Here is a 26,518-nt window from a genome sequence, read left to right on the forward strand (position 1 = left end):
AAGGGGAGGAGTAGGCAGTGATTAATTCATCCACTGTGAGAGCTGGGCTTCTATTTAATGGGGGGTCTCTCTGCCCAGAAGGAGTTGGAGGCAACTCTAGGAGCAGCAGGAACATGGCAGAGGGCCTGACACTGGGCTTCGGGGAAACGGCCAGCGTGGAAATGCTGCCGGAGGACGGCGGCTGCAGGCCCAAGGCCAGGGCTGGGCTGGCGTCCAGGAGGAGCAGCGCACACTGGCCTCTGACCTGCTGCCTGCTGTCGATCCCCATCCTGGCTGCACTCACCACCTACCTGCTCGTCGGCCAGCTCCGGGCTCAAGGGGAGGCCTGTGAGCTCCAGGTAAGTGAGCCTTCTCTGTGACCTGCGGGTCCACAGACCTCCGGAGGCCACCTGGCCGCTACTGCAACTCTGGACAGAGCTCCAGGATCTGTCCCGGTGCTTGCTTCCACATGCAGAGGAGAGGTAGAATGTGAGGGGTGGCGAAGTCCAAGCTGGTTTTTACTCTTAACATTTCCAGGGTATGAATTGTGCCTTTGGATGTTTATTTTGGAAAGAACTTCAAGCCACATATTTAGATATTTATAATGTACTGATAATTTGGGGATATTCCTTTTCTTTAAAAAAAGCTAAATTATTGGGAGGGTGGAGTGCGAAACTAATACATAGTTGTCGAAAAAAGATTGAAAATACAGATAAAGGGAAAAAGATAATTATCATTACCCATAATGCATGGAGGTGACCACAATTAACATTTTGGGGTATATAACTTCATATTTTTCAATAAGATGGGTTTATTTTTGAGTCTCCTAATATACTGTGATTTTATTTATTGTTAGTAAATTCACAGCAGCATGATGACATAGATGGTTGTATTATATTGCTGTATATGTATGCATTATAATGTACTTAATCAACCCCCTTTCTTGGGTTTGGAAATATTCTTTATCAAAGCTCCAAAGAGAACCTCCTACTTGATTATTTATCTCTCCGGTCTTGGTCGGGGTGGGGTGTCAGGGAGCTTAGTCAGAGAACATTGGGTCTAGGAAAGCAATGATGCAATGGTTCGAGAGTGCTGACAGGTGATGGGGGAAAACAGTTCCAGACTAGAAACTCCAAAAACCTCAAAGCCTGAAGAATGTGTCATTCAAGCAATACCCTTCAAAAAAAAAAAAACTCTCCTGCATAATCTGTGATAAGTTATTTAACTTCAGTCCAAAGCATTACATTCCAGAGGGGAAAACAGGTTCTTCAGCTGGTTTAACTGGAAACCTGTTGTCTAAGCACTGCTGGTGACTTGAAGGCAGAGACACGCTGAACCAGCCGGGGTGAGCGTGACTCTCACCGCCCTTCAGGGTCAGCAGAGACTGGGGCCTGAGACTGACACCGGCTGAGATTCGGAGGCCAGCATCCACGGCCACATGCCACCATTCAGGAAACGTAGAACAGGCAGACAACCCGAACTGCTGCTCATAATTACAGGAGAACAGGAGGGCATGGGGGTCTGGGCTGTGACCCCTAGACCACCGTGGGGCTGGTTTCTACAAAGTCAGACTGTAGAGTCCAGTCAACATCCTGGACTCTGCTCCTCTTTAGCCAGAAAGAGTTGGGTGCTCTTGAATGAGGCACTAAGTGCTTTCCACCCTGAGCTCTCCTTGGTTCTGATGCAAAACCCAGTCTCTGCCCCAAATGACTGCCCAAGGGGTGTTGATCTAAAAGTCCATCAGGCGGGATGCTGTGGTCCCACGGGGGCAGTGATGTACCCAGTCGGGAAGAGAGTCGAGCCACAAGCTGGCACCTGACAGGAAGCTCTGTGAGTGGAAGAACCACGTGCCTGCCCTGTTGTAGGCACTCAAGAGACACAGAAGTTAATACTCCGTTCTGTCATTGCTAAATCAATCTCCCTGGAGAGTAGACATGCGGGGACTTTTGGAGCTGTGGTTTGGTCAGGCTATACAACTTCTTGGTCAGAAAAAAGAGAAAGGGAAATGAGGTTAATGCTGGGGAGGAACTGGAGTCCTGAAAAGAAACACCAGCCCTGTTCAAAGAAGAGACTTAAATAAGAATGTTTAAAGAATTTAAAAGGGGTTCAAAGAAAGGTCAATTTGCTAAGACAGATTAATGGGAAGCACAGGGCTGGCAGCATCCTGGCGCGACCAACGGTATAGAGCTGGTCGCCGCCTCTTGACCTGAAGAGGCAAACAGAGGGAGGCACTTTAAAAGAGCCCAAGGAGACCTAACTTGTAGGAGCGGGCCTGCCTGGAGGGACAGCAGGGACGCAACAGAAAGTGGGCAAGGGAAACTCTGAAGTGTCTGGTCCCAGCCTCTCATCCCATTGGGCAGAACTCAGCTGGAAGCTGGGTTCAAAAGAGCCAGGCAGGCAGCCTGCCAGGAGGGCAGACCCGCCAGGCACAGGACAGAAAGTGGACCCAGAGAGGCTAGCAGACAACAACCAGCTCAGAGGGGATGGAAGACAGTGGGATTCAAGAAGGAAAATCAGTTTACCAGGACAGCTTGGGTAGACATCGCAATGGGATTCAGGGTTCTTAGCCGCCCGACTTTGAAGCCCAGCTCAGTAGCTTCCAGTTGTGTGCATAAGCATGAGGCTTCTGTGTGTGTGTGTTTGCCTGTTTCTCTTTCTGCCAGAAAGGATTCTAATACCTGTGCTCTGACGGCACGATTAAAGCACGTGCAGGTGCAGTTTACATGCTGGAAACGTGGGGAGAGCCGCAGGAACACGTTCAGAGGACTTGCCAGCACCGGCTGTCACGCAGAGTCCATCCAAACTTCCTGTAATTGGAGTGACAGCTGTGGTGGCTGATTGGTTTTCTCCAGAGGAAAAGCCAACTTCTAATTTCTCTATGATAGAAGGTAGTTTTGCAACTCGGAGCAAGGTGCCCACCTAAATTAGGTACCTACCTTTGCACTGTAACTGGGAGGTGGGGGCATTATCTTTCCTGATGTTCACATTTCAGAGAGATGCTCCCAGGTCCAGGGAGAGGGTGGCGAGAAGAGACCTATGTGGTCTTTCAAAGAGTTTCTATACATTTCAAAGCAGAGAGAAAGCACTTATGAGTTTTCCAACATAAATGCTCGAGGAAAGAGGAAGGGAAAGAAATTTCCCTTATTTTGAACAGGGGGAACAAAGCTTCTTATTTCTCATTTGCACTTGTCCTTATGACCTAGATCCACATCTCAAACCCAGATCTGTCTCCCTCAGAGCCTGACCTGTGATCTGCCCCACTGTGATCTGCCTGAGGGGACTGCCCCAGATGCACCTGGGGGCAAACCACCACCTTCCCCACCCTCCTCTCCAGGGGCTTCCCTTCTGTGTCCCTGTCCACTCCTCCTCCTCCTCTTTACCACCCCCACCCAGCCCCACAACCACCATCTTCTGCCAACAGCCTTCAGTGAGATCCATGGAATCTGAGCTTGTTTAAGGAAAGATTTTTCAGGCCCAGGCAAATCAATGCTAACACAAGAAAAATTAAGAGAGGAGGGTCACCCAGACCTTCAAATACATTCACAGGCCTGAAGAGCTGGCTGAGCAGCAGAGGATAAACTGATGATAACATGTTAGAGACAATAATGATGATATGCTATGAGCTCCCATCTCACACGTGTAGGGAGAGTTCACAAACATGATCCCACTGGGTGTTCATCCCAACCTAGAGAGGCGGTGAGAGGGGGAACAGAGGCATTTGGCAGACGGGGAACTTGGAGCGAGAGCATCAGTGGAGCACCCAAGGTCACAGACTAGGGGGATGGAGCAAAGCCTCGGAGTTGACAAATCCAAGGCGTCTTGGTTTCTTTGTCACCTCCCCTCCTCCACCACCCCATCCACAATCAAGCTTTCAGCCAACAAAAGCACTTTCCATTTGCCCCTTTGCATGGATGAAAGAGGGGATCACCCTCATGTACTGGGGAGTTGAGGAGCATGGGGACTAGGAGAACTCTGCAAAATGAGAGATCCTGTAAAGAGGGGCCTGACCCTGACTCTCCCCACTGGAGCCGCAGTGATTCTTGGGAACCTCTTCACCGCACTGCGTCCTGGCCCCACCGCAGTGGCTTCATCTTTCACCCCTCCCTCTTCTTTCCTGCCTCTGGCTCCTCAGCCCCTCTGGCTCGCCGAGGCCCCCTCAGGGCTCCAGTGCTCTTGCGCTCCAGGTCCTCACCTGGCCTCTTCCCCCTGTGAGGGTTGCACTGAGAGACCTCCTCATTCCACCCATGGAACAACCGTAGGAGGCCAGCATCCCTAAGGATCTTTTCTAATCTACTTCAGAAGAGAGCTGAGGCTTGAGAAGAGGAGGCTCAAAGGGGCTTGAAAGGAAGAGAGTGAGCAACGCGCAGAAGCTCCCCAAGTTTCCGTTTTCCCATCATTACCCACCCCACAGAAGAGCCCTGAGGATTCTCAGGAAAATCCTCGAAAGTACTTGGCAATCTAGGCACTGTGGGGTGTTTGTCCCTTCCTTTCCCTTAGTAGAAGAGAGATTTATAGAAATTAAAAGATGGAAATGCCCTTAGTCCAAAGGTCAACAGCTATGACCCACGGGCCAGATCTCACCCACTGTGTTTGGTGGAAACACAGCCACACCCATGCGCTTACACAATGAACACGTTCACACTGGACACATTACACTCTGGATGTTTTCATACAAAGAGCAGAGTAAGTATTTGCGTCAGGCCCTGTGGTCTGCAGAGTTAATATTTACTATGTGGCCCTTTCCAGGAAGTGTCTGCTGACCCTTGATCTAGTCGAATGTTCTTGTCTTACAGTTCAGGAAACCAAGAATCAGAGAAGGGAAGGAAAAATCCAGGGTCACAGAGCAGGTTAAGGGCAGGCCTAGAATTAGATCCTATGTCTGTGTTTGCTTGGCCTCACTCTACCAGAAAACAGGACCAATTCCTTTCTTGCTGGCTCCCTAGACTAGACTTTGGGAAAGCAACAGCAACTTGTGAGTAGTCTTCCAGGTTTTTCTTAGCAGCAACAAAAATGGTCACCAACACTGTTAAAAAAAGAAAATACTTTAAACGGGACTCTTCCTTCAGGAAACGTGTTAGGAAAGATTCAATGTGACATATTATCTAGTAAGTTGAAGAGAAGAAATAAAAATGAGATTTGAGAAGGTTGGGCTAGTTGCCTTTAGATGAAGTGATCATAAATATAGCATCAATTAAATATATCATGGTCCTTTCATGCAATGGGAAACTAAAATGAAGCATCTCTGTATGAAAGGGTGGGAATTTCTTGAAGATGTATGTTAGGTAAAAAAAACTGAAGTACACAACAGCATATAGAATGTGAAATACTTCATTTTTCCGAAAAAACAATATATATTAATATATATGAGTGTCTATAAATGCTTAGACTATCTCAAGGAAGATGATCAAATAGACTGATAACTCTGTTAGTATCCAAGTGGGGAAACTGGGTGGCTGGGTAACAAAGGAAATAGGGAGATATTCTTGAACCCATAACATTTTGGACAAAATATATCTGTTACCTATACAGGAAAAAAAAAAAAAAAAGATAGACACAGTGAAGCATTTGAGACTCTTGAAGCATGCTAGATAGATTTGCATCGTGGAAAAACCGTGAGTCAAAAATTCAAACTCAATTTGAATTCTGGCTTAGCCACTTCTTAGCCATGTTACCTAATCTTCCTGGGCCTCAGCTTTTTAATGTATGAAATAGGGATAATTAGAACTAAAACACTTAAAGTATCTGGCAGGGTGTGGAGTATTAGCAGTTGTAGCAGCTAGGCCCCGGGAATTTCCCTGCTCATGGAAATTACGTCACAAGAGGACGATTTCAGCAGCCTTCCTGGAATCTGCCATCAGCAGTCCAGAGAGCAGGTTCTGGCACTGGAAGGCTCTTCTTGGTCTCTGATATTTGTGAGCTGTCTCCATACCTCCTTCTCCACGCTGGTCTTGACCCCTTCACCCACACTCCAATCCATCTTTTCCCAGCTGCTGTTGAACAAGGCCTGGGCGTTCTTTTGGCCTTTAGTGGCGGTCCATGTCCCTGACTCTGGCCCACAGGTACCCGGAGCCTAGGCCTTCATCTTCCCTCCAGCACAGAGTCTGCGCTCCAGGCATAGCTGAATGCACCGCACTGGCTCAGCCCGAACTCAGCACAGATCCACAGGCCGAGCCCTCAGCACTGTGTGATGAAGAGTCAGGAATGCCACGGGAGGCATGGCTGCCCAGGGCTGTACCATCGTCAGTTTCGGTCCTTTCCTCCAGGTCCTGCTTCTAGAATCATCTGCATGCACTCTCCTCACCTCTCCTCGGTCCCCTCCAATCTCAGTTCCAGCCCTTCCTGAAAATCCCTGCAAGGCTCCTGGTTCTTGTTCCCTGCACCCTTCTTTCTCCTACACATGGCCCCTGAGACGTCCTGGTTTTGCTCCAGAGCAGCGGGACCCAACAGTGATGCCAGCTCAGGCTTCAGCATGGTACACACTATAGGGAAAGCCATGGCCCTTCCAGGCCACAACTGTGACCTTATTATAATTTATGGGCTTCCCTGGAGACTCAGCGGTAAAGAACCCACCTGCAATGTGGGAGATCTGGGTTCAATCCCTGGGCTAGGAAGATCCCATGGAGGAGGGCATGGCAACCCACTCCAGTATTCTTGTCTGGAGAATCCCCATGGACAGAGGTACCTGGTGGGCTACAGTCCTTGGGGTCACAAAGAGTTAGACATGACTGAGCGACTAAGCACATTATAATTTATTATATACCAGACTCCATTCTAAGCTTTTTCATATTCAGAGTTTTGAGACAAGCACATGAGGTCACGCCTATAAAGTTCTTAATGTGGAATCCAGCATGTAACACGTGCAATGAATGTTTCCTGTTGATGTTTAGTGCATCATCTCAGTTAATCCGTGAAATCACACAATGAAGAAAGTACTATTATCTCTGTTTTAGAGAAGATGAATCTGAGGCTTAGAAAATCTAAACCACACACAGAGCGATATTGGGATCAGAACCCCCATGCATGTTCGTTGCTCTTAACCGTGATGCTAGTCTGCCTTTGAGTATAAAGCCAGCAAATTATTCACTTTCTGGGGTAGTCAGAGAGGATTTAACAATGATACCCTAGAAAATACCTTTCACATAATAAGTGCTCAAAAATACGACTTCCCTTTCTCCTCTGGGGACACCTAGCAGTCCCTAGCATACAGAAGGCACTCATAAGTGTTTCCTGGATGGAGAGAAGAATGGAAGAATGCACAAGGTACCTGACCTCCCTAAGCCTTAAACTCCCCATCTATAAAACAGAGAGAGTAACATATTTTCTTCCTAGCATTGCGTTGAGAATTCTGCACAACGTCCAGAAAGCTATTGCCTTATGGCAGATGCTCCACAGACATCAATTCTCTGCTGAGGCCACCTTTAAGTGTTTTATTTCACTGAAGCTGTTCCCTCTGTTGGATGAAAGGATTAAGCCCCTTTGCTTGTCTAGAGGAAACATAGTTGAGAGAAGTGCTTTTTGTAAACTGCAGAACCCTGAGCACTCAGTGGCTGCCTCTGCTGTAGCCTCAGGTAGTCTGGGCACAACTGGAGGAGAAGCCCAGCCCATTCCTAAGGTCAAACCAGAGGCAAAGTGCAGAGAATCCAGAGGAGGTGAGGGTGTGCTGCAGAAATGAAAGGATGGGAGGGCAACTGAGCTGGTATGTGAATTGCACACTTCCGCTGGAGCTCCTGGCTACTGACTCCATGATCCATCCATTCCCTCTTTAAAATAAACACACATTACTCAAGGCCAGCGTCCTCTTCTAAGAGGGCACAGGCAGCCCTGTGGCAGCAGCACCGTGGCTCTCAGAGGTCACCCCCCAGCCTGGTGTCCTTAACGAGATCCTGCAGCTGAAAGCAGCAACAAGCATAGGGTTTGAATGGGTGAGGCTATATCCCAATCCTTCAACTCCTGTAGATTCTGCAAGGGCAGGAGTCTAGAAGCAAACTGTGGACTAAGGAGGCCTCTCCTGTTCAGAGAAAGAGAGAGCCGTCCAGAGCATCAAAAGGATCCAAATGTGCCACTAGTCATACAGAGACCCAGGGGTGGCTTCTGTTCACCACTGCAGTGGTGGAGATGAAGGGAAGGTATGTGGAACTGTTGTAGCCACACGTGCTGGGAAACAAATTCACTCAGAAGGACAATGCAGATAGTGGAGTGCGGTTTATTACATCGGTGGGCCCAAGGCAGAGTCTCCTCTTACCCAAGGACCCCGACCAGTTTTTGTGAAAACCTTATATACCCTAAGTGTACGTGCCCAAACCCAGCTCCCCAAATTCCCTGAAACTAGTCTGAACAAAGGAAAAAGAAAGATACAATCAAAGTTAACCCGTGATTCATATGCCTTAAGCCTGAGTACTGGAGTGGGTTGCCTTCTCCAGATAGTTAACAGTGGACAATTATCAATAGGCTTGAGGTCATATCCCAATAAGCATAATAGAATGTATGATTCTATTCGGTTGCACAGATAATTAGAGTATTCTTTTAGGCTATGGAGAGCCCTGGGGCTCTTCCTTCTGAGGGCCTGGTTTTCCAGTTGGTATGTCGTTTCCATAGATACTGGGCATAGAGCTCAAAGTCCATTAGTCTGGTCCAAGATAGAGTCCTGCTTTCAAGATAGAGCCTGTTCTGTTTCCTCCTTCAGAACCAACAACACATAACGTAAGGATTGACTGAGCCCAAACAAAGAAGGAAAATGAATCGGCTTTCTACTCTACGCACATGGTCTTTCTTAGCCATCACAACAGTCTTGGGAGGAAAGAATCCGTTTGCTTTTATTGATGAGACTGTCTTATTGAGGTTGTCACATGTATGTGCTCAGTCACGTCCAACTCTCTGTGACCCTACGGACTGTAGCCCATCAGGCTCCTCTGTCCAAGGGATTCTCCAGGCAAGAATACTGGGATGGGTTGCCAGTTCCTCCTCTAGGGGATCTTCCTGATTCAGGGACTGAACCCGCGTCTCCAGCATCTCCTGCATTGCAGGTGGATTCTTTACCGCTAGTGGACACTAGGAAATAATACAGCTGAGATTTCCACCTTTTGTTGGGCTGCAAACACCACATTCTTTGCCTTGCACCACTTGGAGTGTTCCATGTAAAGCTCCATCCAGTGTACCTTGGAGGTGGATGAAATGAAATGGCTTTGGCATCAAACGTTTCCGGGTTGGGTATATCCTTGTGCAAGTACCAACAGGAAATCGCAAAAGGAAAAGGCAAGGCAACAAGCATCTGTGTATTTCTCCTAGAAGTTCTGGGAGAATGTTATGGGTCATAAAGCATTTATGTCTTTGCAACTGTGGTATTTATGATGGTAAGAAATAGATGTCTCTTCCTGTTTATGAATTTACTATGGAGTGAGTACAGACTATGGGAGAAAGGATAAGTGGGTCATTAGTTAAAATATGCTCAAGGGATTTTTCTGGGGAAATGCCAATAAGAGAATCTCAAAGACCACATCACTTCAGGCTCATCCATCACGTAGTCGGCTAATGTTTATGGGGCTCCTGACATGTGCCAGTCTGTACTTGGTCTAAAGGTTCAGATCCCTCAGCCTCTTTGCCTTTGACTTATAAAGATGATAAACAGGTTGATAACCTCTCCTGAGAGCAACTGGAGTACTAGATGAGGCAAGCACAAAAGCACTAATAGTGCCTGGCACCAAGGAGCCCTCAACTAGACTGCAGTCTCCTCCTTCCCCCCATCCTTCCTTTTCCCTTGTTGGAGGTATTACAGAATTTCCAAAATGTCTGAAGTAATAGGTCATGGTTAGTTTGAGTTGCTGCTGCTGCTAACTCACTTCAGTCGTGTCCGACTTTGTGTGAACCTATGAACTGCAGCTTGCCAGGTTCTCTGCCCATGGGGTTTTCCAGGCAAGAACACTGGAGTGGGGTACCGTTTCCTTCTCCAGGGGATCTTCCCAACCCAGGGATCAAACTGGGTCTTTTGTGTCTTAGCTGCACTGGCAGGCAGGTTCTCTACCACTCAGTTTCCCAGATGGAGCAATGGTAAACAGTCTGCCTGCCAATGCAGCTAAGACACAAGAGACGCTGGTTCAATCTGTGGGTTGGGAAGATCCCCTGGAGGAGGGCAAGGCAACCCACTCCAGTATTCTTGGCTGGAAAACCCATGGACAGAGGAGCCTGGTAGGCTACGGTCCACAGAATAGCAAAGAGTGGATCCTGACTGAGCATGCACACGCTATGCACACACTATGGAATCTACGTGCACCACCCCCTCAAAAAAAAAAAAAAAAAATCAAATGCAAGTGAAAATTCCCTGATCTATAAGAAATATCTTCCCTGGTGACTCAGATGGTAAAGAATCTTTGTGCAATGCAGGAGACCCAGGATCGATCCCTAGGTTGGGAAGATCCCCTGGTTGGGAAGATCCCCTGGAGGAAGAAATGGCAACCCACTCTAGTATTCTTTCCTGGAAAATTCCATAGACAGAGGAGCCTGGCGGGCTATGGTCCATGGGTTCCCAGAGAATCACAAGTGACTGAGCAACTAATACTTTCACTTTTACTTTTATTAACTAACTTTATAAGAACTAAAGGGGAAAAAGCATGAGTTTGCTTTGCTCAGGCTAATAAATACCAAAGTAGCAAGCATCCTACTTTCCCATGAACATATATACTGGTGTGCAGAGACATTTGCATCTTCTGATTCTGATCCTGGCCAGCTTCCACAACTTTCAACAAATATTTTTAGGGCTGTTAAGCAGAGAGCAGAGCCTGATGAAAACAACCTCTGGAGGCCTCTGTACTAAACTATTATGGCTATTCACTTCCACCTAATCATTTTTTTTTTTTTTAGATTTAAACAAAATCTCAAAACTTTGCATTTAGAATACATGCAAAGTTTTGGATTTCCTTTTTTATATATAAATTTATTTATTTTAATTGGAGGCTAATTACTTTACAATATTGTATTGGTTTTCATACATCAAGTTGTAAAATTCTGGCTAAAGTCACTGAAACTGAATCTTACTCCATCTTCTGCTCTCTCTTCTGTCGGTCATTCTGGTGCATGGGCATCAATTGGACAATCCAGTGGGAGAGCCAGGCACTGTCTGAGGTGCTAGGAATGTGGGGATGAGCAAGCCAGACCAAGTCTTGCTAGAGAGACGAAGCAATCAGCCCACAAATAAGCAATAACTCTTCAGGGAGTGATAAACGCTCTTAAGGGGAAATAAAACTTGGATCCTTGTTCTCAGCCAGTGATTTGAGAAGGCATTTAATGGGAAATAGATATGGGAAAGAAAATTATATTTCTCAGGGGTGCTCTTGGATTCCGTATTTATTCAGATTTGTGAGCTAATGTTGCAGTAACCAGCACTTCTCAGGAGCCATCATCTCCTTGGTACCCCAGAATAACCAAAAGTGATAAACAGGAGTCAGGGTTGGAAGACAGTAAGCCACTTACTGACATTTTTCCTAAGCAACCACCTTGAGAGCAACAGGCATTGAGCCAGGACACGTGCATCAACCTTGCCTCGAAAACTTTCTGTTTCATCCTCTCAAATCTCCTGTTTATTCATTCCTGCTTCTCATCACAGTCATCTTCCTTCCATGATAGAGTGATTATTAAGAGAAAAAGTGGACTTTCCTGGTGTTACTGTGCATAAGAATCCTCCTGCCAATGCCAGGGACACGAGTTCAATCCCTGCTGCAGGAAGACTCCACATGTCATGGAGCAACTAGGTCCATGGGCCACAACCACTGGGCACATGCTCTAGCGTCCATGAGTTGCAACGATTGAGCCGGCGTGCCCTAGAGCCTGTGCTCCTCAGCAAGAGAAGCCGCCGCAATGAGAAGGCCACGCACCACAACACAGAGAAGCCCCTGCTTGCCACAACTAGAGAAAGCCTGCATGCAGCAACGAAGACAGTACAACCAAAAATAGAAATAGATAAATCATTTTTTAAAGAAAGAGAGAGACATAGCAATGGAAGGCTTTAGATGCTGTTCGCGGAAAGAGAGTCCCAGCTGACCCTCTTCTTGGAGACCCTTGGAATGTTTTGTTCTTCAAACCTGCCAACTGGCAGGCACTATCACAGCCTCCAGATGTTTGGTAGCATGCTGGGTGGGCCACTTCAAACCCACACACATCCATCCATATATGAAAATAAAATGTGTGCCCAAGTTACAGAAATCCAGCAGAGCAAATAGGGAAATGTGTTCACTCCCAAATTCTTGCTAAAGACAATCGGACTCTGAGCCATGAGAAATGCTCCAGACTCTTAGCTGAAAGTCTGCTTAGACAAAAATAAGCAAGATGTTCACAAAGATCTCTCAGTGAAGAAATCAATGAAGTAGAAGGCCAACCGGGGAAGGTACCGTTTCCTACACCAGGGGATGCAACCAGGCTACCCAGTTCTCTCTTAAAACTCACCTTCAGTTTCCTGCCTTGCCAGAGGGTCAAGTCCTTCATCAGCTGTGTCAATAACAAGTAAGGAAAGGAAACAGCTACAGAGTAAGCTCATTTCTAGGCTGCTTCCCTGCCTATCAAGTTCATCCAAGGTCTTCATGCTGGATAAGTCATCATGTTGATTGGGTTTAAGTGTTCAAAGACGAATGTGCTCATGGCGCTATGCTAAAAGCATATAATGTGTTCACTTGGCAGCAATGCTCTGTTGAGCCTCTTCACTCTTGCACAAGCTTCCGGCCTTGTCCAAAATGGTCATTATCTCTATTACATGGCTAATACCTGTAAGACTCAGTTCAAGGGTAATTCCCCCTGATTCCCCCACTTCTGGGCCAAGTTCCTGTTTTCTGGACTCTGTGTTTCCCCCACTGCCACAGTGCATGGAACCTCTAGCACTTATCCATCCACCTCAGCAGATGAGGAACTTGCCCAGAAGTTAGAAGGAATAATGGCTGAGGACTTGGGATTCTGGAGTCAGTTGGCCTGGGCTAAAGCCCTGCTCCTCCACTTTCCAGGTATAAGACACTGGGCAAGTTTCTTAGTGTCCCTAGGCCTAATTTTCAACATGAGGATATAAAGAGCACCTACTGCAGAGACTCACTGCCAGGATGAAGGAGGTAAAGCACATGAAGGGCTCAGCACAGCACAGTGCAGCTCCTTAGGGAACAAATAAGGCTGCATTTACGGCCTTTTTCGGGTCTCTTGAATCATTCACTTGGTTGCGTCTCATGCCTGGAGTAGAGAGAACCTGCTGCTTCTCTTGCCCAGTCGCTCAGTCGTGTCCGACTCTTTGTGACCCTGGGGACTGTAGCCCAGCAGGCTCCTCTGTCCATGAGATTCTCCAGGCAAGAATAGTGGAGTGGGTTTCCATGCCCTCCTGCAGGGGATCTTCCTGATGCAGGGATCAAACCTGTGTCTCAAGTGTCCCCTGCACTGCCGGTGGATTCTTGACCGCTGAGCCACCAGGGAAGCCAAAGAGAACGTGGAAAGGGATAAATAGTGGATAACAAGGCTGGGGTGGGAGCTGGGACTTGAATTCCAACATAAGCATTTAGCACTGTGTCTGAAAGGTTAGAGGGGGCACTGAAGGTTTAAGAACAGAGTTGTGTCTCAGAGTGATGCTTCAGAAAAAGGCCTTTGAAGGCAGCTTAAGAGATGGGTTCAAGAAAAGAAGGAACCAGGTGGAGGAAGACCTGTTAGGAGGCTGTGGGAAGGATCCAGGAGAGCAGTGTGCTGAAACCTGGAGTAGAGGCATGAATGACAAAATTTTCAAAATAAAAATAATACTTGGGTTTGTGTAAGAAGAAAGAAACCAGCAAATTTCAGGCTTGGTAACTGAAGAGAAGCAGTAGTGGCACCATCAACACAACACACAACTAGGAAGTGGAGAAAAGGGCGCTGGGAGGGGAGAGAGTCATTAGGCAATGCGGGTGGGAGGCTTCCCGTAGATGTCAGGCAACGTGTCTTGGGAGTCACACAAGCCTGGCGGCCTGGGCTCTAACAAGATCACTGTTATCACAGAACTGCTCCGACCTAGACCCAACAACAACCCAGCTACATCCATAAGACCAAGTGTGCCTATGCAGAGAATCCGCACACACAACATGTGTAGACACACAGATGCAAAAACACATTGACTTACACCCTCTCCCACTGATAAAACTGTCTTCTCTCTTACTCACACAGTTTCTCATTCACAAGCACACACACACATACACACATGAATTTTAAAATGTAAAATTAACCAAGTGTTCATGGTGACACTATGATCAGTGGTCACGTGGACTATGTAGCTACAAGAACCAAATCAAAAGAGCCTGAGTTGAGTCAAAATTGTAGCAGAGAAGAGGACATTGGATAATGTAAGACAGTGATCTTATTCCTAAACTAAGAACTTAGTTTTGCTCCTGAGTTCGTATGCAGGTCTTATGAGTGGTGGTTCTTCATTTCCTAGGCCTTCTCCACACTGACTCATACGTTTTCTTCATCTCTGACCCAGGGGTTATCTGTTGCTGGGGATGTTATTATTCCCATTTTTCAAATGAAAATGCCAAAGCTCAGAGTGGAAGTATCTTGCTCAAGATTATACTGTTAATATATGGTAGAACCAGGATTCAAATCCAGTCTGTCTACCCCCCAAAGCAGTTACTAACTACCCTTTGGTATCTGAAATGGCTCACAAACTAGGGTTGCAAGAATGGAAAAGTCTTCATATATTACAAAGCAATAGGCAGAATTATGGAGGGTGATGATGAGAGAGTATAGTCATTTCTTTTTCAGTCTCATTTTTTGCAACAGTTCCAATTTTTAAATTGTGCTGAAGAAAAGAAAATAAAGCAACTGTGGCTATTTGTTCAAATAACAGAAGCAACGATAAGATGTCAGAGTGCCCTAGAACGGAGCAGGAAAAGCTCTCAGGACAAAATTTTAAAGCTGAGCTTCAGAGACAAGCCTAGGAGAGAGAAAGGTCATTGGGGTGCTGGAAGAGGAAAGGAGAGCGCTTGGGTGCAAGACTTCCATCAACCCAATATTCCCATGCCCATCTCCCTTATCTCTGAGGACCAAGGCTGGGTAGCAGCAGCATCTTAACTGTGCTCATGATATGGGCAGTGGGTCAAAAGGACCACAGATGACCTGAACCATGTCTTTCTTTCCCAACAGACTCAAAAAGAACAGGAGATTGGACCTTCACATCAGCGAGCTTGTAAGTGTATTCATATTTTATGCCATTTCTTGCGGGGTGCAAGAACGTTTCTTACAGTTCTGGTATGTGGGAAGTTCAGATGCAGACTCAGAGGAAAAGTGAGGCTCCTCCTCAGTCACTAGGAAGGCAGAATGGTGCCATGGCCAAGTGTATGGCCTGTGGAGTTGACAGTCTTGAAACAAATAATTTCACCTTCCTCGATCTCAGTTTACTCACCTATAAAAATGGTGACAATAGTACCAACCTCCCAAGGTTAGTGTGGATTAAGTTAACTCCTAGAAAGGTATTTTTGCAATACCTAGCACATCAAATGTATGCAGTAATTTTTCTTTTTATCATCAATAGCGTCATCTTTATTACTACAGTTAGAACACAGTTCCAATATAATCATCTCTGAGAACTGACAGGGAAACAGAGGTCCAGAGAGGGAAGGGGATTTGCCAAGGTCACGTGGCTACAGGGCAGTCCCCAGCTAATTCTGTTAGCACATTCAGATGGCTCAGAAAATACAGTTGAAGGGACAATGAAGAAGGCCAATCAGCTCCCACAGAACAGACAAAAGCAAAGGAAAGGCAAGATGAGCTTTGCTGAACACCAACCACGTGCCAGGAGTCATGTTGAGCACTCATCATCCATGGTAGGAACTGATGTGCCCATCTTAGATATGAGAAAACAGAGTTTCAGGTTGGATAACTTGGCCAAAGTCATGGGGTCAAGAGTCACTTGTGTTCAAGATTATTTCTTCTGAGGCTGCCCTGCCCCTGGGTGGAGGGAACCCTGAACCAAGCTGGAGGAGAAGAATGCTTCTCTCCGGTTGCAGGCACCATGCAACTCCCCAAATGCTGTCTTCACTCCAGTCACCCTCCCACTCATACAAGCATTTTTCTCCTTTCCTTACAGATGTACCTCCTGGAACTGACAGGGAGAAACCAAGGGCACACCTGACAGGTAATATCTTCTGAGTGTGTTTTCGAAGAGGCTATGGGCCATGGACCTGAAGTTTCTTTCAGTGTTTGCCAAAACTCAAGTGTGTAGCTTTAAAACAGAAACCACACCCCTTGGTAACAAGACTCAGTCAAGGGTTTTCAGATTTCTTCCTCCCTTGAAGGGTCCAAAGCCCCTTTGTTTCTTGGGCATTTTCTTTTGGATTCTATCAGCTCTCCTCCTTCTCTATCATTTCTCCCTTCATTTTCACACTTGGTCATTCAGAAATGGCTTTCCTCAGATTCAGAGAGTCATATAATTATAAATCTAGTCAAAGATGAATGCTCCCCTGAGTTGCCAATTTATTGAGTCCATCTGTGCTCTATTCAAGATGAAGTTATTGGACATTTACATTCAGCTAGGTATTTCTAAAGAATTTTCATTTGTGAAAAGATTAAGAGCAATCTCTTAGCATCACCAGTTGGTCAGATTCCCAAGTTTAGTGTTGACAGTCCTGACACCTGTGTCTGGAGTCACACATACTTCTAAGACTCCAGAAACGAAAGCAAGACAGTGCAGCAGGATGTATTAAAAACCCACTGAAATACTAGAGCGTTAAAAGAAGCATATTCTTCTGACCTATAACAAAGTCTGCAACCCACAAAGGGATATCCCTGTGGCCCACATTTGCCTTAATGTTTGACCAAGTGGGAACTGTGGTGAGTCCTAAGTGAGGATGAGGGCCAGGGAGATGTCAGTTGCTATCACTCACCATTTACCTATGAAAATGGGAGATACTGAACAGGCTTGGCAGGAAAATCCTAGAAACCAAGTATGGAGATGCCACTCCTTTTCCTATTGAGTGGGGGGAATGGAAATTGGAACAGGAATCTATCCCAGGTTTACTGAGCTTCTAATATGTCTCAAGCACTGCTGTTTTCCCTAGTGGCTCAGGTGGTAACAAATCTGCCTGCAATGCAGGAGACCCGGGTTCGATCCCTGGGTCAGGAAGATTCCCTGGAGAAGTGAACGCCAACCCACTCTAGTATTCTTGCGTGCAGAATTCCATGAAGAGAGGAGCCGGGCGAGCTACAGTCCATGGGGTCTCAGAGAGTCAGACACAACTGAGCGACTAACACTTTTGAAAACTAAACGCTATGTAGACATTTTACGTTCACGATCTCTTTCAAGCTGCCTATCAGCCCAGTAAGATGGGGAAACGGAGGCTCAGACAACTAAATTCACTTTCCCAAGTCACAGGATGAGGAAGAGTTGAGATTTGAGACTGACTCCAACTATTTCCACTACAACATACTCGCTACTCAAAGTCTTGCTTGCTGCTGTGTTGACCTAGCTAATTGCATACCAATTTAACAGAACTTACCTTGTCTAGAAAATATATGCTTTTGCTTCTAATCATCTGAAATTAAGCTTTTTTTCTCTCTCTCTCTAATTTTTGACTGCACTTGGCATACGGGATCTTAATTCACTGACCAGGAATGGAACCCGTGTCCCCTGAAGTGGAAACGTGGTGTCTTAACCACTGGACTGCCAGGGATGTTCCAGGAAATGACTTTTTAAAAATCTATTGCATCACCCACAAAGAAGGAGTAGAGACTATTAGAGGTGACTGGTAAAAATGGCTTTTACAGATTTTGCAGAGAAACAACAGAGCTGCCAGGGCCCACTCAGTGCAGGGATCAGGAAAGACCACACACATTCTAAACATGTGTCGTAATCGCAGAAGAAGTCACAATGTAGTCAGCAATGGGAAAGACACTTTAGAAAATCTGGGAACCAGGTTTTGGTCACTTAACAAGTGAGAAGTTTGCTGAACACTTCTTTAAACATAACCTATCCCCAAACTGTGGCCAACAGTACATAATGGTTATTGCTATGAATTTCAAAAGCAGTTGTAGGAAATTAAAACGTGTTTTTATTTTTTCTGAAAAGCACCAGTTTTATTGCAGGTTATCTTATTTGCAATCAATGGTTTGAATCAACGGTTTGATTCTATTCATTTTTTTTCTGCTATCGACAAAGCCTCATAAAAAGCGTTCATTCCTATGTTCTATATAATGTATGTGAAAATGAAAATGTTAGTCGCTCAGCTGTGTCCAACTTGCAAGCCCATGGACTGTAGCCCGCCAGGCTCCTCTGTCCATAGGATTCTCCAGGCAAGAAAGCTGTGGTGGTTAGCCATTCCCTTCTCCAGGGCATCCTCTCGACCCAGGGATTAAACCAAGGTCTTCTAAATTGCAGGCAGATACTTTACTGTCTGAGCCACCATTTTAAATAATGCAAACATTAAAACATAATAAAGTATATATAAAATGAAAAAGGTTTATTTTTTAATGTCAAAATGAAAGAAGTTAGCTTATTTGGGGAAAGAGAATAAATATATATAGAAGTAACACTGTCTCCAGCCATCACGATAAAAACGTCCACATCTCTACCACTGGTCTGGTCTTTAGAACAAGACTAGGAGAGAGCTTTGTCTCCAGTTCACAGACAGGAGACTGAGTTTCAGACAGAAGAGCCTCCATGTTATAGAGTCAGGATTAGAACAGGGCCTCGGGGGCCCAGAGTCCTGGTCTCTTTCACTCAAGTCTGTGGTTTTTTGGCTTACATTTTGGCCCTTTTGATGTGGGAGAAGCATTGCAAAATCTTTTGGATCTCTGGTGTTCTGCATGCTAAATTTTTATTAATTACTGCCTGTGTTTCACGTGGCTTTGGAATAGGCATTGGAAGGGAGTGATAGGGTACATGACTCTCTCTGACATCTCTCTCAGTAGCAGAGCATTTCCGAAACCAAAAGGCTAGTAAAAGTGAATGTAGTTTAGAGGATGTTCCTAACATACATTATCTTTTAATCCTTTCCACTGGTATTATCTCCTTTTCATTTTCATTTTTTTAATTTTTTTTTGTTGTTGTTTTAAGGAAAAGCACAAAAAAACACAAATCCTCTTTAATAAATACTTTATGCAAAAGGATTATGCAAAATACTTTATGCAAAGTGGGGAGGTCAGAGAGGGAAGAGACTTGCAAACGGAAGGACCTCGGACCATAAAGTCTGCAAGTTTCTCAAGAGATAGGCTGAAGGGTTTTCCTTTTATAGAAGGGAGCACATACAGCTAAAAAGAACCATGTATGGGGAAGTAGAATGGAAGTTTGGCTTGATCAGCTCAGTGAATGCTTTATCCTGAGGCCAGCATATTTTCAGGAGGGTGGCTCAGGTTGAGGATCAGGTTGAAGGTGGACAGAATTTCAGGTGCCTGGAGAAAGGAGAGTAGGAGATTTTTTTTTTAACCTTCTTTGGTTTCCAAGATCACAGGGCTCGGAAAAAATTCAAATTTATCAAACAGGAAAATTCAAGTCCAGAGAGGCAAAATGATTTGCTTGAGGTCACCTGCCTAAGATGCTACTCTCTGAACAGAAGTGTATGTCCATTCACACATCCTCTACTCATTCCTTCTCAAGGAGACTGTTAGCGTTGGTTTTATCCAATCTCTTTACTCTTTGAAAATGATGTAAGATTCTTCTTAGCAAATTCCTTAGGTTCTGACACAAGCAATGAAACCACCCTCTTGTCTTTGCAGTTGTGAGACAGACTCCCATGCAGCCCTTGAAAAATCAGTTCCCAGCTCTACACTGGGAACATGAACTTGGCTTGGCCTTCACCAAGAACCGGATGAATTACACCAACAAATTCCTGGTGATCCCAGAGTCGGGAGACTACTTTGTTTACTCGCAGGTGACCTTCCGAGGGACCATATCTGAGTGTGGTGAAATCAGCAAAGGGAGGCAACCAAACAAACCAGACTCCATCATTGTGGTCATCACCAAGGTAACAGACAGCTACCCCGAACCAACCCAGCTCTTAATGGGCACCAAGTCAGTGTGTGAAATAGGCAGCAACTGGTTCCAGCCCATCTACTTAGGGGCCATGTTCTCCTTGAATGAAGGGGACAAGCTGATGGTGAATGTCAGTGATATCTCTTTGGTAGATTACACAAAAGAAGATAAAACCTTCTTTGGAGCCTTCTTGCTATAGTGGCGAGACAGATGTCATTGTACGGAGGTCGTCTGCTTCTTAGGTCCTAATTTTCCTCACTCGTAATTATAACCAGGAGGCTTTGTCGGAGCATTGATGAGACAGCGGTTAAGAAATTTAGGGGCCAAAAATTCATACTTTATGTACCTGACGGATGAGAATACTAATCAGAAAAAAGGCAGAAGAGAGCAGACCTATTATCAGAGCTGCCTGGAAGAGCGGTGAGTTTCTAAACATTAAAACACTGATCACCAAATGAATGGAACATTTCCATGCCTGGCTCCTATGCATTTGTCAAGAAGAGGGCCTAGGTACTGTTCAATTTTATTATGCAGCATTTGCTTCAGTTCAGGAAACTTAAAAACAAAATTCAAAGCCCCAGAAATAGTCCAAACACTTCAGAGGCAAAATCCTTCATCAGTTCCCCCAAACACATACTTTAATACCTTACCAAAAAAAAGAAAAAAGAACTGATATTTCTCATAAATGTTCTTCAAGAAAAGGAATTCATTTTCATGCCATCTGTGCCAAATGAGAAAAACTACCTTTCTTTTTATTATGTACACATGCATCAAAACAAGCAACTGTGAGTTCCACATGCATATTAAAAATACAACACACCTATTCAGCACAGTGTTCTTGAGTACCTTTTATGTGTGTGCTAAACCAAACCACGCCATGAAGAACGAGACAGACTCTACCCAAATGTATATGGATACCTGGCTCCTGGTCAAATACCACTCAATGTATTTCAAGGTCTAATTCCAACTCCTAACAAATATCACCGGATACTGTTAAATATAAGATTTCTGGAGCTCTCCTCACTATGTAAGACAACCAGCTGATTCGGCCATTCAAGAAACTTGAAGACAAGAGTTCTAGCAAACAGACCAATCATATAGCAAAGCTGATTGATCCCAAGAGACAATGGACTTATTCCCTGGAGGGAAAATGCCAATCACCAAATCTGGAGATGTTAACTGAGATGTGCTTTGAGGTTTGACTCACTTTATATGCAGAGTGTTATATGGGTACTTTGAAAATATTCAAAGGGATTTAAATGTGGAATTGGCTCATCAGCCCAGCCAAGGCGTCTTTCCTGAAGAAGAGGCAGAACACTGAGGTCCTTCCTGTGCTTCTATGAATTCATATCCTCTATGATCCTCAAATCTGTATGATTTTCCTGCACCCATATGTCAAACGTTGGAGGGACATTCTTGTTCTCTTAACCTCTCTTGATTTGTCTGTAAAGGAGGAATCCGTCAATTTGTTTCCCAGGATCAAATGAGCTCATGGGGATGAAACACGTTAGCTTTGGGCATTCTGTGAAGCCCGCGAGTATTCAGTGTGACCTGGGGAGTGGTCTCCAGCACCTTGGCCTTTGTTATAGATATCCCCTATTGTGAGAGACCTCACAGGTGGGTCTGCAGGCAAACCTGGCAATGACATCACTCTTACTTGGGCTTCCCTGGTAGCTAAGCTGATAAAGAATCCGCCTGCAATGCAGAAGACCTGGGTTCGATCCCTGGGTTGGTAAGATCCCTTGGAGAAGGGAACGGCTACTCACTCCAGTGTTCTGGCCTGGAGAATTCCATGGACTATTCCACAGGGTCACAAAGAGTTGGACACGACTGAGCAGCTTTCACTTCACTTCACTCTTACTCGTTACCGCAGAGGCAGAGACGTGTATGACGGGCTTCCTGAACACGATGACTAGTGGAGCAGTACTTGACCAACACTTGTTGAGCTATACATAAGTAAATAAAAATTAATTTCTAATTTCTTAGTTGGGAGGTTAAGGCTCTGAAGCCCTCAGTTTCTCCAGTCAGCAAAGGGCTCAGCATGAGCAAAGAGTAGGGCGTGGTCCCTTCCACCTGGTTCAAAAGTTTCTTTACAAGGGAAGTGAAGCTTGAGCCCTGAAAGGAGGTGGGCGGGCAGCAGATGGCCTGGGGAAAGGGCATCTCAGTCAGAGGAATTACCCTTTACTTAAAGCAGAAAGGAAAGGTTTCTCAGTAACTACAAAACCAGCTTGATAAGAGAATGTTCCCTCCACCAGCTCCTAGAACAATAGTTATTTGCAATTCAGGAATGTTTTTATCAATGACTCCAGCCTGGCTCTAGGTCAGAACTAACATTCTGTTAAGGAAATAAAACGCGCTGCCTGCATCTGCATGTGAGCACCAAGCAACTTGGGATGTGGAAAAGGATTTTCACAGAGGTGCCCAGGGCGGCCTGCTCACTTTCCCCTCCTCTGAAAAGAACCCCTTACCAAGGGCCTTCAAATCTTCCCTCTGTTCCATAGGGAATCTGGTGAATTTGGAAGTTTATTTGAAATATAGGAGTTTCCTACTCTCCTAAAAGACTTGAGGCTTTGGAAAAATCCCCACCACATATATGTTTTGCTCTAGATTATTGAAGATTGTAATTTTGCTCAAGTTTTCATTGCTGAAATGAAATGTTAACGTCTCTGTTAATGCTGAATTTGTTAAATCCTCTTTGATATTCCTTTTATTGTTTAAGTAGGCCAAGTGGGACTCAAGTCAGAACTTCTGTTTCCTTGGCATTATTTCCATGACAAAAATTAGTACACTAGTTGTGAAAATGAGGTGAGGGAATGCTTTTTAAGTTTGTGATGGTCCCCTAAAAGGAGTAAATGGGGTGCATTCAAAGATTTAGAAGGGGAAAAGGAACATGCTTACATGCTTTGGGAAATAGTTAATTTAGGGAGAAAATGTTTTACTGGTTCTAAGTCTATGAGAAGGCTGAACTCAAATCAATTCCACAAACATTTACTGAGTACCTTCTTGTCCTGGGGATACAAAGATAAATTATTTTCTCTTCAGATATGTTCATTCTAACTGCTTAGTGCCCCCACTGTCGGTAGGTCTTTTAATTTATTTTGGTTGTATTAGCTAATTAATTTGCTAGCTTTAGGCATGTGGGTATTTTCTCATTATGAAAATGGGTACCATTTGATGAAGGATAATCATTAACAAAATGACTTGTGCTTACCCTAAGTGGTTTTTTAAATAGCTATTCAAGGACAGTTCTCCATAAATAAAAGGAGAGAAAACAAAGATACTTTTTATGGTAAAACCCACTAGCTAAGCCACATATAGAAAAAGGTTTTTATTATCTTCTGGATTAGAGAAGATAATCCATCAACACCAATGACGCTATTAGAACTTTAAGGATAACTCATATGTTTTGAAAAGCCTGTGTTTCTCAGCCAGTACAGGAACCGCGATCAAAATGCATGGGGTCACTAGCATTTTGACCCTGGTTTAGATCTATTTGGCAGAACAAACTTGCTTAAGCTACTAAGCCTCTTGAACTGTTTGGTTAAGGTACAGTAGGACATGAAGCGGTGCACTGTCCCATTCTGAAAAGTGTCTGGTTCAGTTCAGTAACAGGGAGTGCCAGAGCCCTGGACCCCATTTCAATCAAACCTACACTGCCCCAGGGGAAATGCCACCCCTGTGGTTGTTGGTAACCCCTCTGGATTGTAAAAGTTCAACTAGCTCACTGCATAGGGCACGTCTGTTGCCAAGTTTCTCTTGCAAGGTATCTTCCCAAGTCCTTTCCCAGTCGTATTTTCATGATTGTGACACTGGGGATTCATTCTTTAGGTCAGGACTGTTTATACGCTGCATCTTGCAAAACACATGCGGAAGTCACTTTCCTCAAGATTTCTCGCTCTCCCAGGACCCAGAGCCCGGGAAGGATTCTGCCGTTTTTAGGAGAAATTTTTTAAAGGATGCACCCTTATTCTGGATATTAAGAGCTATTACATCCTGTTGGCAGCTGGGCCTGGGAAGAATTCAGTGGACTATTAACCCCTGAATGCTTTTGCTCCAACAGTGAGAGAGTGAGGGTCAGAATAGTCACATCTATGCCCTGCCCCACTCTGACAACCATAGTTACAACTTTCCAAGCTCTGATACACATTTGCCCCCTGCCATCCCTTCTTCCATCATCCCATTTTAAGAAAAAAGTACCATACCAGCCCTTTCGGAACGTATTCAGGACCACACAATGAGCTAACAGCAGAACTAGAGCTGGGGTACTCGCTTCCTGAGTCATAATCCTAGGCTCACCAATTACCCTCTGCTCTTATTAAATAGTATTCCTCTTAATAACTGGAGGAGAAATTAGAGGAAGACGTGAGAAATATCAAGTATCAATGGGGTGATGTAGAAAGGGGAAGAGATTTCTTTATTTCCCTAGAAGAAAGAACTAAGGCTAAGAAGTTGAAGTTACAGGGTCACCGTTTCTGCCTTGATATCCAAATGAACTTTCTATCCCTGAATAGAGTTCCCAGAGAGTGACTGTTTAGTCCCAGAACATATTCAAGTGAAGGACTCATCCTAAGGCTTTTGTAGAAACCATTCCTTCATTGAGGTGAGAAGAAGAATTGAGTCAAAGGATTTCTGAGGTCTTTTCCAAATCTTTGTGGCCATTTTTAAATTGATTTATGTGTGTTCTATTTGATTATTAATAACCTGGAAGGCCTTGTCAATGTTTCAGGGCTTCTAGCCTAGAAGTCAGAAAAGGTGATGGCACCCCACTCCACTACTCTTGCCTGGAAAATCCCATGGATGGAGGAGCCTGGTAGGCTGCAGTCCATGGGGTAATGAAGAGTCGGACACGACTGAGCGACTTCACTTTCACTTTTCACATTCACGCATTGGAGAAGGAAATGGCAACCCACTCCAGTGTTCTTGCCTGGAGAATCCCAGGGACAGGGGAGCCTGGTGGGCTGCTGTCTATGGGGTCACACAGAGTCGGACACGACTGAAGCGACTTAGCAGCAGCAGCAGCCTAGAAGTGGTTGCCATTTCCTTCTTTCTCAGAGACTGTCCAATACAAGTGACTCTGAGATTGTGACCAATAGAGCATGTCATGGAATTTTAGAGGACTGTAGAGTTTATTTGCTCCAAGTTATATCATTTTAAGGATGAAGGAACCCAGACTCAGAAAGGTGATGTGAATGGCCAATGCCAGGCAGTAACAAGTAGCAGTGTGAGGCTAGAAGGCATATCTCCTGACACCCAGACTAGTAATCTTTCCATGTCATCCATGGCTCACTCACCTTCTTGCACATCTGTTACATGACAGTGCTTACCTAGATGCTGAAGAGTCGAGACAACAAAGAATATGACAGGCAAGTCCCACTCTCGTGTCGTATGAGTTCAGGTAGAGGGAGACCAACAATGTTGAGTAATTAAAGAAGCTGAACTTCATCAGATGACTTTATTTGTAAAGTCAGGAAATATGTAATCTCCCCCCTTTTGTTTCAGGGGTGAAAAGATTAAACAAATGTAGGTGTTCACTTGGTTTTAATGATAAGCCCCATGTGCTTTTATTGATTTTATGTTTTATGTTAAAACATCACAAACCCAAGGTAAACTGCATATTGTATGCTGTTGGATATGTTCTTAACTAATCCCATGTCTTCTGGCACTACTGTATGTATTCAATCACTGTGAATGATATGTTGTACATGTTAAAGTATTTAATAGATGTAACTTAATAAACTGGCATTGAAAGCCACAGAATTTTAATAATTAGACCAGTTCTTTTGTCCATGTGTGCATTTATTTTTCTTTCTAGATTAAGGTCCAAAGATAATCTCTCGAAGTTTTAAAATGCATCTAGTTCTCCATGTATTTGAATCCAAAATGGCAACTGATTTTTCACAGGTTATAACAAACCTTATGACAAATTGATTGTGAAGCCCAACAGATTGTACCACTCTGATCAGATGGAGGAAAGGAACAGGAGCACAGAATATGATGAGTTCCTTTCATGAATTAGGGAATTCTGTAGTTAAGCAGCTTAAGCTCACACTAAACACCCCTAAAAAAGGAGAAAGAAGGGCCAGAGAAAGTCATATTAGTATTTGATAGAGCCAGAATTTGGACCCAGATCTTTGAAACCACACATTCTGTCACTCATGACAACAGCAATCAGCCAGAATTGAAGGGGTTAAACTCATTCATCTCTTTCCATTTCCAGAGCAGTATCTGGAGTCACCACTGATGCTCGGCCAATATTAGGTTGGAGCATATTAAACTGCCATGTCTGTGGGTCAAAAAATGGTCGCATTGACATTTCATTGGTTCCCAGCTAGTGGCTGTAGGCAAAATGAAACATGCATTGAGGGAGAAGACGATAAATGCTCCTCCGAAAACTCAGTCTCAAAAATTTCCCTCTCCCTGGCGGCTCAGACGGTCAAAGAATTTGCCTGCTTCATGGAACACCTGGGTTCGATCCCTGGGTTGGGAAGATCCCCTGAAGGAGGGCATGGCAACCCACTCCAGTATTCTTGCCTGGAGAATCCCATGGACTCATGAGTCCATGAGGTCGCAAAGAGTTGGACACGACAGAGC

At 44.8% G+C, this 26,518-nt stretch overlaps 1 protein-coding gene across 1 annotated transcript; it reads left to right on the plus strand.

The window, feature by feature from the left end:
- TNFSF15 (TNF superfamily member 15) lies at positions 1–25,701 on the plus strand. Its single transcript, XM_004003978.5, has 4 exons — positions 1–338; positions 15,106–15,148; positions 16,049–16,096; positions 19,672–25,701. The coding sequence occupies exons 1-4, from the start codon at positions 114–116 to the stop codon at positions 20,124–20,126; spliced, it is 771 nt and encodes a 256-aa protein (XP_004004027.1). The 5' UTR covers positions 1–113; the 3' UTR covers positions 20,127–25,701.
- Positions 25,702–26,518: the final 817 nt, after the last annotated feature.

The sequence above is a fragment of the Ovis aries genome, chromosome 2 (assembly GCF_016772045.2).
Source record: "Ovis aries strain OAR_USU_Benz2616 breed Rambouillet chromosome 2, ARS-UI_Ramb_v3.0, whole genome shotgun sequence".
In the NCBI taxonomy this organism is placed as follows: domain Eukaryota; kingdom Metazoa; phylum Chordata; class Mammalia; order Artiodactyla; family Bovidae; genus Ovis; species Ovis aries.

Coding starts and splice junctions, on each gene's coding strand:
- TNFSF15 (XM_004003978.5), top strand. CDS start 114: ATGGCAGAGGGCCTGACACTGGGCTTCGGGGAAACGGCCAGCGTGGAA. Junction 339..15,105: donor GGGAGGCCTGTGAGCTCCAG/GTAAGTGAGCCT, acceptor CTTTCCCAACAG/ACTCAAAAAGAACAGGAGAT. Junction 16,097..19,671: donor ACCAAGGGCACACCTGACAG/GTAATATCTTCT, acceptor TTGTCTTTGCAG/TTGTGAGACAGACTCCCATG.